The following is a 15,353-nucleotide window of genomic DNA, read 5'->3' as shown; positions in this document are numbered from 1 at the left end:
CTTATTTGCATCTCTTTTCAGGAGCAATAAACCTTTGTGTCAGCCAAGGCCAGTGAGCGAGGAGGATGGCCGGAGCATTGCTGGGACCTGTGGCACGGTCAACAATGCTGGTGAGAGGAAAACATGAAATAGCATTGGTCCTGAATGCCTTCATCTTCCAGCACATCCTAAATTAGCATAATTCAAAGGTTAATGCCTTGGGAGGGCATTGAACCAAAACATCTTCCACTTTAGTGAAGCATTTGGCCATAAATAACTCTTTGTTGAAATGTGGAGGCAACTAATTTGAATGCTGTTGTGCAAGTTGGTGTGCAGCAACTGCTGAAGTTTATAATGCATAGGACACAGGGAGTTACTAGCTGCTATTTAAGCTGTCATGTTCATCTGAATGTTTTCCCCACAGTAGTAATTTTCAGCATTGTGATACACTTCACTTTACGAACGTTGAAAACGAGCAGCCTTTGCATTCCAGATGACAAATTTAGCACTTACCTATGAAGGATATTGTGTTCTTTTTAGCTGTCCAGTAGATGGCTTCCAAGTATCACAAAACATATTTCAGTAAGCTCAGTTCTCCTGGCAATTCTTTGATTGTCAGGCTTGCCTGGATGATAGTGGTTGGTTGGCCCTGGCCAACAGGCAAGCATACACAGAGCTGTTGTTCAGTGTCCCCCACTCAATGGGATAGGGGAGAAAAGGGGAGAAATGGGAGAAAGAAAGCTTTTAGGCTAAGACAGGGAAGTCACCACACAGTGTCATGGCCAAAACAGCTTAACTTGGGGACTATACCTCCATTTGTTGCCAGCTAGCATAAGTATTTAGTTACTGATGTGGGTATTGGGATATAAAGTCACTTAAGGGGAAAAACAGCCTTTCTTTGCTAGGCTCAGATTTCCTCCATACTCCTCCTCCTTGTTATTGCCGTGGGTCATACTAAGTCCTTCCAGTGAGGCAATAAATGGTGTGAGGCGGCTGCAGTCAGGATATAGTGATTTCCCTCTGCCCCTCCTCATTTCTCATTCCTTTCTTGTGCTTCAGTGCAAGTCCTTCAGAGACTACAATCTCTCCCTTATACAGTATACCTGCACCAATGCTGGTCTGGGATAAATATGGCCTAAAACTCTTGGCAAGTTACATGTTAATTACCAGTTCTAGAAGAGTCTGTTCAGCTATTAAATACAGTTTTCTAGCCATGCTACTGGAAGGAAAATAACAAACAAAGTACTCTATGTTTCTGTTGTCTTTTTTCGCTTCTTTAATGTCCATCACATGCAATTCTACAGGAAATAAAATAGAGCAAAAGGGTCTGGAGGAAGGGGTTCAGAACATACAGGGTTAAAATCAATCCTGCGCATGAAAAATAGCATTAGCAATGTTTGTCTTGCTTTCCTTACTAACATCTGTAGGACTATGGTAGCACAGAGGAGGAGTAGTAATTTGAGTCCTCTCAGACAGTAGCAGGAGATAATGCATGTTAGAAAAGAGATGGGGTGATTTTGGACAGAGCACATACATGGGAGCTCAAGTTATGACCTCATGGGCAAGAAAAGCCAGGTTGTAGCCATGGTAGCAGGGTGAGGAAGAGGGTATTGAAGAGATGCGGCTAGAAGTTCCTGGAGGGAAACTTAGCAATTCTAGGCATACTTTATCCAGTCTATGACTGGAGATGGGAAAAATTTTCCTGGGTAATATCCATAGATGGTGTACCTGCAGCTTGTGTCCTGCTGTCTAAAAAAGAGCATTAATAGATCATGCCTCCCATAATGTAAGTTTCTTTCAGCCACTCTTTCAAAGCAGAGGTCTCCAGACACATAGACATGTTTCTTGCATTACCTATACTGATGACTTAAGATTTACTCTTGTTTGTGGATTGTGCCCCCACACTCTCTTTGCATTTACAGTGCTTCTGTTGCTGCAGTAGCAAGGGATGACACACCCAAGAAACACTTCAGTTGCCTTCTGTTAAGGTTTTGAGTGAGACAGGAATCCATATGCTCTTGCTTAACAAGCTGTGAAAAGTCCACCTAATCAGGGCACATGGCTCATCAAACTGGACCACATATCAAACATCTATTCGGTGAAATGATGATGAATTCCCCTATTAGCATTCTGAGGTTAACTTTGAGCACGGGACCTTAAGAGTCCTCAGTGGTAGGCAACCAGACCACAATGTAAGTAAGGACAAAAGTGGGAGTAAAACTTTAGACCCTGAGCATACGCAACAAAGTAAATTTCTTCACGGTAGAGGTGCCATTGCATTTTGCTTAACTCCGGAAAGCTGCAGATGTGGAATTGAGCTTTGCACAAAAGTCATTGGACACAATCAAAACTGTGCAGTGACTCCCACAGGAGCTTGACTTGGTTTAGTAGTGCAAAGCATCCATGAATGTTGAACAAAAGATGTGAGCATTTCTTCTTGGCTGTTTGTTCAAATGAACCTTTGCAAATGGAACAAGGTTTTGGCTCTGTTCTGGGCAGCTCCAGAAGTGATTCTAAATAGAAATGCTCTTTGCATTACTCAAAGGCATGGTGGCGAAAAAAATGGTGTAACAGTTATTGCAGAGTATCTGATGAAGGGATCCAAGATTGCCCCTCCCCCTCCCCCCCCCCCCCCCCCCCCAGCTGTGAGAGTGGCTTGGGACGAGTGGTTAAGGAATCAAGAGCACAAGCAGGGCTCTTCTCTACCCCTCCCATTGGAGGGAGTGATGAGGGAATGAACAGGAAGAGCCAGCAGATCAATGCCTGGCTCCAAGCCTAGTGTCAGCTGGCAGGCTTGAGTTCTTTAATCACAGAATGACAGATGGCTAGGGGGTGGAAGAGACCTCAAAAGATCATCTAGTCCAACCACCCCTGCCAGGGCAGGATCACTTAGATCACACAGGAATCCATCCAGGCAGATTTTGAACGTCTCCAGAGGAGGCCACACAACCTCCCTAGGCAGCCTGTTCAGTGTTTTGTCACCCTCACAGTGAAAAGGTTTTCCCTTATGTTCGCATGGAACCTCTTGTGCTCCAGCTCGAACCCACTGCCCATTGTCCTGTTACCGGACATCACGGAGAAGACCCTGCTCCATCCTCCTGACACTCGCTCTTTACATATCTATACACAGCCTTAGTCTCCTGCAAGCTAGAGACCAAGCCAGGCACCCTCAGCCACCACTAGCACGACCGACTGCCACCGCTCGAGGCTAACTGCTGCCGCTCGTCAGAGCGCTGCCTCCCGCGAGGGCGGGGTGAACCTACTGTGGGCTCGGGGGCAGGGTCCCGTGAATCCCACCGCAGCTACGCAGGCCACGGCCGGGGCAATATAGTTTCATAGTTTCATTCAGGGTTGGAAGGGACCACAAGGATCATCTAGTTCCAACCCCCTCATCTAGTTCCAGCCTTTCTGACGCCAAGGCGTACGCGCCCCTCAGTCTCGGCGCTGTTTGCCTGACGACAGCCGAGCGGAAGGAAGGAAGCGAGAAACCGAGGCTGGTGCTAGCGGGAAGGTGCTAACGTTATTTCCGCCGTGATGACGAGGGATGCTGGCGGCCGTGGCAGCTGGCGAGGCGGAAGCTGTTGCGGAGCTGTGACGCGCCGGATCGGGCCGGGTGCTCTTGCGGCCGCTGCCCAGGCGATGCGTGTGCGCGGCGCGTGTCGGCGGCCGCTGTAGCTGTGCTGTGCGCGTCCGATTCGGGAGTAGGCGGCTTCTGCCCGCGGCGATCGTCCCGACACCGCCGGCATGAGCGGCGAGTGGGGGACGGGCGAGGGCGCGGCGAGAAGAGGCGAGGAGTATGCCCCACGTGGTCCCGGCGAGCGAGCGACCGGAGCGGAGTCGTCCTGCGTTCGGCGGGCCGCTACTCCTAGCGCAGACGGCCCCGGGTGGCGTCGGGTCCGCAGTCCCGAAGGACAGAGAGAGCCGGGAAGGTGAGGCGTCGGCTGCTCTGCGTGATATCCGGTGTGGATACCGTGTATCGTGGGCGGTGTATTGCACGCACCCCGGCGCGCCCTGTGCTGAGGTGTGGGGCTGGAAGTAGCTGGTCAGGCTGTGCGGTCCTCTTCCTGATTGGTATAGAGCAGGACTCGAGTGCAGGCGGACAATAACATCTGGAAAAGAAGGATTTCTGGCGTGTGGGAGGCTTTAAACTGGAGATGGGAAACGTGTTGTACAGTTTTAAGGTATGAACAGCAGGTATTAAGACTTCCAGTTGTGAAGTGACCGACCTGAGCAACAAAGCTAAGGACTGTGTAGAATATGAATGAGGCAACTGTAAAGCATCCCATTTCTGTTAATCGTCTGTTATTTAGGTGATAATGCAAGTGGTCAGTGAGGGCGCTTATTCTAGCATTGGTTGTGGTTGAGGAACTGTCGCAGATTAGCCTCGGTTGGCTAAATTGGTTGGCTAAAAAGATGAATTTGAAAATGTCTTGAGTGCTGTGTTATCTTAACCAAATTATTCTGGATTTTGTGCTTGCTTTTGAGTAAGTTAAATACTCTCTGAATCCTCAGAATATAACTATTGAGGTAGTATATTTTTCTTAAAACATGCTTTTGTCGTTGTGTAAGAGAGACTCTTCATGTATTTCTCCGTTCTTCAAAGCCAGGATAATTTTCAAGGGTGGATGACAGAACCAGCCAGCCTTTCTGCAGGTGCAAAACAGATGCAGAAAAAACAGAGTGCTGACGTACGCTTAACGAAGCATGAAAGGGAAATTGGCGTTCCTTCTAAGAAACTTGGTTCAGCTACTGATGGGAAAGAGCGATCTACATCAGAAATAAGAAAAGACTATGTCTATGGAAGTACGGGGAGGCTTGAGAAGACAGATAGTACATCACTTGTATCAGACCAGGCTGCATCTAGAAACTGTGAATTGTATCTACCTGCAACTAGTGATCCTTCAGCAGCAGAGTCATCTGAGGATAGGTATGGATTTTTATTTTCTTTTTTAAATACACTGAGAACTTATCTATAGAAAGGGAAGGGCTACTTTTGCTTTGTGGCACTGAATTTCTTGGCAAAATTCCATATATGTTAGTGTCTCAGGGAAATCGGCTTAAATGTCAAATCTTACAATTCTCCCCTGAATTTTAAAATTGGCTGCTACTTGATACACTAATTCTAGTGATCTAATATGCTTTTACGTGACCTATTAACAGCAACAAGTTTAATCTGACATAAAAAATAGATACTGATCCCTTCATGGTAATAAACTGAAGACTTCGAGCATTGTTTTCGCTTTTGTATGGTATCTTTCAATACCAGGAGTTCTAGACCTGCAAATCAGTTACTATGAAACTATTTTTGCCCACAGTCCTTTCCTTCACTTCTGCTTAATTTTGCTTCTTGTTCTCTTAACTTGTTGGGGTTTAGCTTTTTTCTTTTTTTTTTTTGGTGGTGGTGTGGGGTTTTTTTGTTGACTGTATTTAAAATGAGAAGTGTAGGATACACTACGTAGAATTTGTATTTTTGCCTCTTTGGTTCAGTAGAATGTGATTTACTAGTTCAAAGATGTGTTTTCACACAACACTGTGCACTATTATGCATGAATATTTTTATTTAATTATTTTCTGTGTGTTATTTTATTTCCAATCTATTGTCAAATATTAATGTGAACAGTCATGGGGAAAGGCTTTAGTTTTCACGTTCTTGTTTCCACTGATTTTAACAGTTGCTACGCTGGAGCAGTGTTAAGGTTCAATTTTAACTATAAAATGAAAGTGCTTGTGCAGGTGGATTGCATCTCTTGTCTACCTTGCTTTCAATGCAACTCAGTTAAATTTTGCAGTACCTGGTTTATTCATGATGTTAGTGTGTCATGCTCTGGTTCTATTTTGTCAGATCCCAGAAACAAGATGGGGCAATATCATGTGGAAAGAGCATGATGCTGCTTACTCTACACCAAACTTCTTTATTGAGTAACCTCACTGGTTTACTGATCTCAGCACTTTCTCTTTTTGTTTGTTATAACTTAAATGCATTTGAGGATGTATCCCAAAGTAATGCCTCCCCCTGCTCTCCCTGCTCTGCTGCTTCTCATGTGATCGTGCTCTTTTGTTCATACTCAGAAAGGGAGACAGTTGTTTTATATTTTAAATACTTAGCTTACAGATAAACTGGGCAGTAGATCAGTGTACTGTGATCGATCAGTATACTGTGATACTGTAATCACTACTTTCAGAGACCAACTTGTTTGTGGTTTTTTTTCTTAGTATTTTAAATGTTATTAGATACTCTTGACACTCTTCACAAACCTTAATGGACTGTAACCTCTGCTGAGAAATAGGATTATACATGGAATTCAGGGTTTACCCAGTGCCACACTGTAACAAGGATAAGGTCCTGGCATAAGTATTTCCATGATTGTAATTCTTAGCAGGTAGTACTCTTTTTTATGGAGTGCTGTGTTTAATATCTATTGTATTGATTGTTTCTCTTTCTAATTGATAATATTGTTGAGAGTCAGATTTCAAGCAGCTGTGTAGACACCCAGGAAATCCAGTTTGAAAGCTAAAGGCTTGAAACTTGAGTAAAAGCTGAACTGTAGTTTCATGATTGCACAGTAGATGACAGTTTCATGGTGTTATCCTATATTTGTCTTTATGCTAAACATTTTTTTTCCTCAAGGGAAATATGTGCAAAGGGGCTAGAGATGTTACCTTTTTTAAGGTGGTTTGAATAGAAAGAAACTGAGAGCCATAATTTACCAGTGTATCCTCTCATCTTTAGTGACAGCAATCTAACTTCCAGCTGCCTAAAGTAAACCCTTTTTGCAATGCAGTTTTCCTGATTGTTTTTCCTTTCTTAGTAGTGTAAGACATGGCAGTCACTGCATTAATTTTTCCTGGGCTTTTGCAAACATACTGTGCTTTAGGGTATTTTTTTGAATGGTATGTTAGAAGCTACTAATATTAGTGGGCAATGAATAAAAGCCTTACACATTTTTTTTCCTGCATGTGTACTTTCTTCAAAATACAAACTTCCTATACAAGGTTGATTTAGTGGCAAGCCTGAATGATTTACTAATATGCTTGGTAGTGTATGGGGGGTTAAGTATTTGAGGCATGAAACTATATTTTTAAAGTCTGTTTGCTAGATGTTAAGACAGATGCCAGTGGAGTATAGATGCAAAGTTCTGGTGAGTAATGCGTTCTTGTTTGCACACCTATGTTGCAATAGCCATATACTCAGCAAGCAGGGCATTTTAGTTTGTATCTTTTGCACATGTGTCCTGTAAGATTTACAAATATAAAGGTACATTCTCTCCATCCAGCCAGCTGAAGTTCTGACTGATTAATTATCAGCGTAGGTGTCACAGATAAGAGAGTGGAAGAGTTCAGGGTTTTTAAAAACTTTTTGAGAACTCCTGTTGTCTTATGAAAATGTGTATGGTGGAAAGCAAACAGTTGGAAAAAATACTTAGAGAAAGATTTAAGTACTTGTTCCTGGTTGTAAATGACTGTTAAATCTGTGCTGTTACGTGATGTATGTGTTGATTTTCTTACTGCAGTGAGGAGGAGGACATCTATCGTGATGCAGAAGAAATAGCGAGAAAGAAAATACTACGTTGTGAGACGAGCTCTTCAGGTACATCTGAGCTTTGACATTTTAAATACAGTATTACAAGTCACTGGAGCACTTAATTTGTGATGATTTGACACCCTCATTTCCAGGGTCTTTAGTGCACAAATATTTGCAACAGAAGTTACTTACTGTGATGTAGTGGAGTTGAATTCACACACACACATGCACAAAATCAATTTTCTGTAAAACTATTTGCTCTTAGTACATTTTCCCCCCTGCTTCTATAATTATTTTACAAAAGAATGTGAAACCTTTGGAAAGCATTTTTATAACCTATGTGTCAAGGCTTAGAACTGGGTCAGCTGCTGGGTAAGTGATGGATGCTCTCTATTTATCCCTCTACCCTGCCAAAGTGCAATAGGAAGGGAATAAGGGAGAGAGACTTACGGTTTGAAAAAGAAAGCTAAAACTACTGTAATGAAAAGAATAACAATAAAATAAAAAGTATACACAAACCCAGCATAAACCCCAACCCTTGATGGCAATTATGTCACTGTCAAAATCAGTGCTGTTTGGAGGCACTGGGGAAGTCCTAGTCTAGACTCAGAGGCAGACAGGAACCAGATTCGGGGTGTGGATTCTGAAACTGGATTCAGGAACTCATTGATCAGGATCAAAGGCAGAATGGACGGAGTCCTCTTGGGGCACTAGCTGTTGAAGAAGAGGCGGAGACACAACTGTTGTTGTGTCTCCGCTTTATGCCAATTACAGTGTGTATAGAATGGAACACCGTGTTGGTCAGTTTAGAGTCACCTGAGGTGTCCATTCCTTGCAGGTGCAGCTTTTTACTTTGCGCCCCTAATGCAGTATCAAGATTTAGCAGTGACCTTGGGCTGAATGCCGTCCCTTGACGCTAACAATAAACACTGAGTGTTATCACTACTAGAAGTAGACACCGTTGGTGAGAACATGCCATTAACTTCAGAAGGTGCTACTATTCAGAAGATACTGAGCCAAAACATAAAATCACTGAACAGAATTAGTTCTGTTGTAATTCAAACTGGAACACCTATAAGTATTGTGTTTGAGAATTGCTGATTTATAGCTATTATAGCAGCATCTGTTGCTGGCATCCCTTGATGACCTTAGTGCAATCAATCTGTATTGCCGTGAAGGTGTGTCACGGGTCGAGTTCAATCTGCTGATGTGTATTCAGTACTATGCTGCAGTCCTGCCAGCTTCAAAATGAAAGTGCTGGCTGGAGCAAAGTATCATGGGCCTTGAAGTTCAGATTGTAGCATGAGAGGCTTCCTGTTCTGGTTGCCGCTTCTGGTTTCCAGTTTTGGCACATTGGTCTTTTCTGTTGGGCTGGCTGCTGTGTGTTTAGGGGCTGGCTTGTGCTTGGGTGGGGGAAGCTATTTTATTGCTGGCTTCTGCTGCTGCTTTTGCTAAGGTATAGCTTGTGATCTCATTAAAATTCCTTAACTGGGAGGGGTTTTTTGTGCTACTTTCCCTCCCATCTCTGTGGGGAGGCAGGGTGGGTCTTGTTAGAGCTGGCTATATTAAACTAAGATGGGGCTGTTGGGGTTCCAAGAGAAAACTGTACTTCTACTATTGTTTCAGGCTTATACAGAAAGATCTGTTACCTTTCTCCTTTATAGTCTGGAAGAAGAGCAGAAACTTTAATCAAATATTTTTCTGATTGATAAAAAAAAAAAGATTACTATATTAATTGGCAGAGCAGAAATTACTGTTTTCCAGGAGAGAGAAGCAGTGTTCTCTGTTTTGTTGGACTCCCATATTATTTTTATTCACTTACCATTTTTAGAGCAAGTTGGGGTTTTTTCCTCTGATGCTAATAATTAGTAGCCATGCTGCCAGACTCCTTTTGCACTGATGTTATATTAATGTGATAGGTCATATTTAGAAGTTCAGTGCTTTTTTGATGTTCTTCTGTTTCACATTTACGGTTATTATGTTACATGCTCTGTTTTGACAGAACATAAACTAAGTGTTGCACCTGAAATGGACATCATGGAGTACTGCAGAAAAGAATGGAGGGGAAATACACCAGTAGCAAATAAGATGAGAAAGGTATCAGTTCTCTTTTTGTCATCTTTTTGTTTTGTTTTGTTTTCATTGGTATGTTTAGTAGGTGATTCCATATGAGAGCAATCTTTAAAACAGGAAATGTAATAACCATGTTTTCTAGTGTCTGGTCCTAGACATGGCTGGCAGCTGGAAGACTGTTGCTAATACTTATTCAAAATGTGTTTTTTTAGTAAGGCTACTTGGCTAGTTAGTAGTTATTGATTTTGATCAATAACTGTTCTTCATTTCTGTTTTCAGTTGATGTTTTAAATTCAGTTTATTACCCAAAATTGGTGATTTTGAGGGCTGTGGAATTGGCAGAGCAGATTATCTACCTTTTGCCAAGAAGTTTGATTACTTTCCACAAATATAATGATCTATGTGTGATCTTCAAGAGGGACATCTGTAAGGGAAATTCAGATGCAAAGGACATTGACTCTTGCTAAGTTAGCTGAAGAGACATACTGAACTTCAGAAGTTACATTTCAGCATTGCTGCTTCTGCTGGAAGTGTATGTATGGGTACAGCATGGAAGGGACAGATGTGCTGAGGCATGTGTCAAGATGCTTCAGTATAAAAACAAGTTTTCCCTGAGGTAAAAACAAACTGCATGCAACATGTATTGAGTAAATGGAACACACTATTGCTGAAAGTTCCTGTAAGCACAAGATTTTTTATAGTCTTGTGTGTATGTCTGTAGTTTGGAAGTTTTTACCCACATGTTAACGATATCTCTGCCTTGTCATCAAATAAATGCTACAACAAATTACCTAGTTGCATATCTTGTTTGTTACTTGGGAGAATTAAAGAAGTTGTTGGGTTTTTTTTCACAGTATAACTTGTGACAAAAACATTTGAACTTCCAAAATGGGTAGTGGATCTAACTTTTTTAAATAACATTAGCATTTGGGTTCTAATATTACAACATATGTTGTGATACCAGTGCAGGACCTTACAATGTTGTAATAATGCTTTCATGTTATTTGGACTTTCTAGGGATATGAAGCAGTTGCTCAGAGGTTTGCATCGATAAGGAGAGTACGAGGTGACAACTATTGTGCTCTCAGAGCAACTCTTTTCCAGGCACTAAGTCAAGCTACCCAGTTACCAAGCTGGTTGCAGAGTGAGGATTTGACTATGGTATGTGTCAAACTCTGATCTTCTGACTTTAGAGCAATCTTGATTCTAACCTGTAATTTCACCATCTAATTTCTGTGTTATACTGTATATATTCACTTCTCAGTATCTCTTGAATTAAGAAGTGGTAATGTTCAGTTGCATTGTATATTTACAGTGATTCTTTCAACTTGGAATTGAGTCCAGTTTCTGGTTTATAATGTAGAAATCTTAATATAGTGCTGACTGTAATGTGACTTGTCTCTCTTCATCTTGCCCTTTTGATTTCTTCTGCCAAAGTGTCCTTCAGTGTTCACTGAAAAGAAAACACAGTTTGTGTGTTCTGGACAAAGTAGTTTGCACTCCATGAAGACTTCTGGAATGCTTGGTGGATGTCATCACATCTCTAACTTTCTCTCCTGTTGGTTCAGGGACACTTTCAAAATACAGTCACTGTCATCTGCTGTTGAATTATTTATTTAGTTAAATAAAAGGGAGTGGTAGGGGGGAAAAACTGAGCCACTATTAATTTGGGGGATTTAATTTTTCCAGGGCTTGTGTATGGCTTAGATGTGGAAACCGTAAAAGATCAGTATTCTGATTATTGTCTGGCAACTGTTGCAGAGAGCTAGTTGTATTCAGTTATGGTCATCTTAGTACATTTGTTCAGAGGAACATACGAAGGATTGTTTTAAAATGCAAAATGTTTTGAAATATGTAAGTTGGTAGCATTTCCTATCAAGACTCTTGGCTTATGCTACCTTCTCTCAACTTCCAGCTTTCTGAAAACTTGCTGAGCAAGTATGACTGGATCAAGCAGTGGCAGCTAAAAGAGAAACTGGGCAGGAAGATGGGAAACATAAGTGATGAAATAAAAGAATACTTAATACTTCTAAGGAAAAAGGTTGGAAAAGTATTAACATATAAACGTTTTTGCCTCTATTTCTTGTATTTAGTTGAAGGAAGTATGTATATTATGAATCAATGCTACCTTAAACAGGTCATGGAAAGAAATAAGCCAAACAGAATAGTACCAAAGTATTTTCTAAGTAGTTTTTGTTCCACAATTATAGATTTTTGTTCAGAGTTAATGTAACAGGAAAACAATTGTGCCCTTTCAGTGATTGTACTAGTTTCATCCTTCCTACTGTTGAAACTCTGGAACCTATTTAAGTAACTTTTCAGTTGTTCCTTTCCTGACTGGGCATGCATACTGTCTGCTTTTAAAGGTTTTAAAGGATATTTTAAAGGCATCATTCTAGCATTTTGATGCCTGGAGTGAAATATGCATTCTGAGTAACAAATGCAAAGAATAATGAAGGATGCAGAAGCAAAAAGGTTATTACCCTATTACTTATTGTCTCATGACAATATTTGTTTGGCCACCTTGCAAAATTTCCAGCATCCTCTGTTGTTTTGCTTAAGGACTAACTTAAGCAAAATCAGACTAACTCAACTTGACCATGATAGCACTACAGCTGTGCAGATATTCTTGATTGTGTGTAAAAAGGCACAAAGCCCTTTATAAATTGAATTCAGTGATGGCTATTGATACAAGTTGTGTGTTATGTATTTTATTTTTTTTATAGTGGAAGACTATAAGTGAAATCGAAGGTCCTCTTGAGAAACAAGAAGCTTGTGATAAATTGTTTAGAAGTGAAGAGGAGGAGTATAGACTTTATGAAGCACTGAAGTTTTTGATGCTTAACACTGCTATCAAATTATACAGTGATGATAAAAATGGAAAGAGAGTTCCTGTCTTCTCATGGTTACTGTTTGCACGGGATACATCTAGCAACCCTTGTCAGTTAATGCATAATCACTTGAATCATATTGGTCACAGTGGAGGCCTTGAACAAGTAAGGACAGATTATTTTTAGAGTGTTGTTTTTCTGCTTTGGAGATTTTAGTTTCAAATGGTTTAACAAATCAAACAGCTTGTCTTGGTTGGATTGAATGTAATGGTCTAGTGTCTGGTCTTTTGTTGGGAAAAATACAGTAGTAGAACTGCTTGCTTATAGTAAAAGCCTCTGAAAGTCTTTTAAACATTGTTTTTTGTCTGGCAGCTGACACTTAGGTAAGCATTCTTTGAAAATATGGTGTTCTATCCATAATAACATTTGTATTAGTCTCTTAATTGTTAAAGCCTTAAAAATATGATGATAGAAGCTAATATTTAAGTTATCAAGAGAGGATTGTGTGTAGTGGCTATGCTTGGTGAATTATGGTAAACTCATGATGTTGCAGAAATGGTGTGCATATTAGGAAAAAAAGTCTCAAAACAAAATGTAGTGGTTAATGAGCTGAATATCCTGAAAGATTTTTAGAATCATCCTTTTACAAATACGACATTGAGTGTGTTACAGTGTCACAGCAGTGCTGCAGTTAAATCACTGCACAGTTATAGACGCACAAATGCTAGGGTTAATGTCTGTTTATTAGAAATCTGACAAGTGTAGTATAGATGAGACAGCTTGCTGCTTCTGTTAAATTAGCCAGTTCATAGGTAACATTTTGCTGCCCAGTTTAGCAGACTTTTTTGTGCTAACTAGATGTATTTTAGCAATGTTCTTTGTAAATCGTTGTTTAGGACAGAATATGCTTGTCGCTGTAGTACACAAGATAGAATATTTTCCAGGTTCTTTCTTGCAGTTCATTATGACATCAACAGGCTTTTTAAGGGCTTTCCATCTTTCTATTTGGCTAGAGAGTTCAGAGCACCATCTAAGAGGGAAAGGACATTGCCTGATACCTCTTCTTGTTTGGTTTAGTGACTTAAAAGGATTGATACTGCTATGAGAGAATGTTCCCCCATGTTTATGATAGTGGAGAAGTAGGATTCTCTGTATGAGGTAGCTTATCTTTAGAGCTAATACCCTTCTATGCCACTGTTTGGTCTGAAGAGCTTCACGTTAAAGGCACGTTATCTTAGAGGCATATGGCTGAGATACTGAGCTGGAGATGTTTGTACATATTCATTTGCAAATTTATTTTCTTCCTTGGAAAACTACATCTGATAGGTATTATATATATATATATATATATATATACACACACATATATATATTGGAGGTTCTTCACCATGAGAGTGGTGAAACCCTGGAATGGGTTGTCCAGGGAGGTGGTTGAGGCCCCGTCCCTGGAGGTGTTCAAGACCAGGCTGGACGAGGCTCTGGCCAGCCTGATGTAGTGTGGGGTGTCCCTGCCCATGGCAGGGGGGTTGGAACTAGATAATCCTTGTGGTCCCTTCCACCCCTGAATGATACTGTGATACTATGATTACTGTAGAATTTGCACAAGAAAAGTCTTTTACAAAATGTGTGTTTCTTTTTACACATGACATCTCTGCTTTTATTCCCCATGTAGGTGGAAATGTTTCTTCTTGCTTATACTCTGCAGTATACTATCCAAGTGTATCGACTGTATAAATACAGTACCGATGAATTCATCACACTTTATCCCAATGACCCAGAGGAGGACTGGCCTGTGGTGACTCTCATAACTGAAGATGACAGACACTATAATGTTCCAGTCAGCATGTGCCAAGAGACTATGCTGTAAACAAGTGATTTTTGGCAGACAAACCTGTGCTGCTTATTGAGGTTTCCAGTGCTATTTGGAAGTACTGATGATGAAATCTGCATTATTAAACCTACAGCACTTAAAATCCATTTTGGAAGTTTACATCTGAAATAAAATATCCAAAAAGTAGTAGCTTAAAGAGTAGAAGATTTGCAAGTATAGCTTTTGTTGCTCAGGAAAAAGGGGAAACTTCTGCAGTCTTTTTTGAAGGGCTTACTCTGAAAAGGAATGCAAAAACGAGAGGTACACTTCTTTTAAGAAGATAGATGGTATGCTGTAGTAAGACAGGAGCTGACCACCTGCTCCCTGAAATAATAAGGTAATGATGAGCTGACTTTTCTAGAAAAGTAAGCTGGCAATATCCTGACTATTTGTTATGCAGATTAGAAACAATTTGTACAAATCCTGGGTCTCAGGAGGTAGTTTAATTCTTTTGAAGTTGTAATTTAATGCCTGCCATGGTTTATGCTGTAAGAGAGATGCTATTTAAAGTTTTCTAAGGCTTTGGTGGTTTTTTCCCAACATGAATATCAGTTATTTAGAAGCCAGTTGTCCATCTCAGTGAAAACAAAGAGCTTTTGTCCTTTCAACCCCTTGAGAGGATCATGGCAAAAAGACTTGATAATAAGGGAGTATAAAAGTTTTTTGTTAGTAGGTCACAAATTCAAAACCTACACCGTAGTGCCTCTTCAGTTGTGATAGCTAATATGAGGCAACCAGATGCCCATCAGCTTCCATGTCTGTTCTAGTTACTCTGTTCCTGTAATGTTAATCCTCACTGGTAGCTGCTGTGGAGAACATCAGGATTTTAATTTGTCTAGGGAGTGCAGCAGATGAAAATAAACTGAGTGCAGTGCCTCCACTCCTTCTTTCTGCTTAGAACTACTTTTCATGCTTCAAGTTGAAGCAATACAGAACATAACACATACTGGAAGTGCTGACATGCCTAAAAAAACCTTAACCATAACCCCCTTCACCTCTGAGCTTAAAGGAAGTGTGCCCTGCAGATAATGAAACATCATCTTGGAAAAACAGAGTGAAGGTTTATTTAAATGACATG

At 40.8% G+C, this 15,353-nt stretch overlaps 1 protein-coding gene across 4 annotated transcripts; it reads left to right on the top strand.

The window, feature by feature from the left end:
• The first annotated feature begins 3,513 nt into the window (after positions 1 to 3,513).
• On the top strand, positions 3,514 to 14,382 carry OTULIN (OTU deubiquitinase with linear linkage specificity). 4 transcript variants are annotated; one of them, XM_068161982.1, is made up of 8 exons: positions 3,514 to 3,908; positions 4,583 to 4,906; positions 7,491 to 7,567; positions 9,504 to 9,598; positions 10,592 to 10,735; positions 11,490 to 11,615; positions 12,301 to 12,570; positions 14,078 to 14,382. In XM_068161982.1, the coding sequence occupies exons 1-8, from the start codon at positions 3,724 to 3,726 to the stop codon at positions 14,270 to 14,272; spliced, it is 1,416 nt and encodes a 471-aa protein (XP_068018083.1). In that variant the 5' UTR covers positions 3,514 to 3,723; the 3' UTR covers positions 14,273 to 14,382. The 4 variants fall into 4 exon arrangements, with proteins under 4 accessions (XP_068018083.1, XP_068018086.1, XP_068018084.1 ...); XM_068161985.1 differs by having other exon boundaries at positions 3,821 to 3,908; positions 4,587 to 4,906; XM_068161983.1 differs by lacking the exon at positions 3,514 to 3,908 and adding an exon at positions 3,980 to 4,160 and having other exon boundaries at positions 4,587 to 4,906.
• The last annotated feature ends 971 nt before the right edge of the window (positions 14,383 to 15,353 follow it).

The sequence above is a fragment of the Melanerpes formicivorus genome, unplaced genomic scaffold (assembly GCF_026170545.1).
Source record: "Melanerpes formicivorus ecotype bairdi unplaced genomic scaffold, bMelFor1.0.p_v2 SCAF_61, whole genome shotgun sequence".
Classification (NCBI taxonomy): Eukaryota; Metazoa; Chordata; class Aves; order Piciformes; family Picidae; genus Melanerpes; species Melanerpes formicivorus.
The sequence above is the reverse complement of the archived record's forward strand: the minus strand, read 5'-3'. Positions and strand labels throughout refer to the sequence as shown.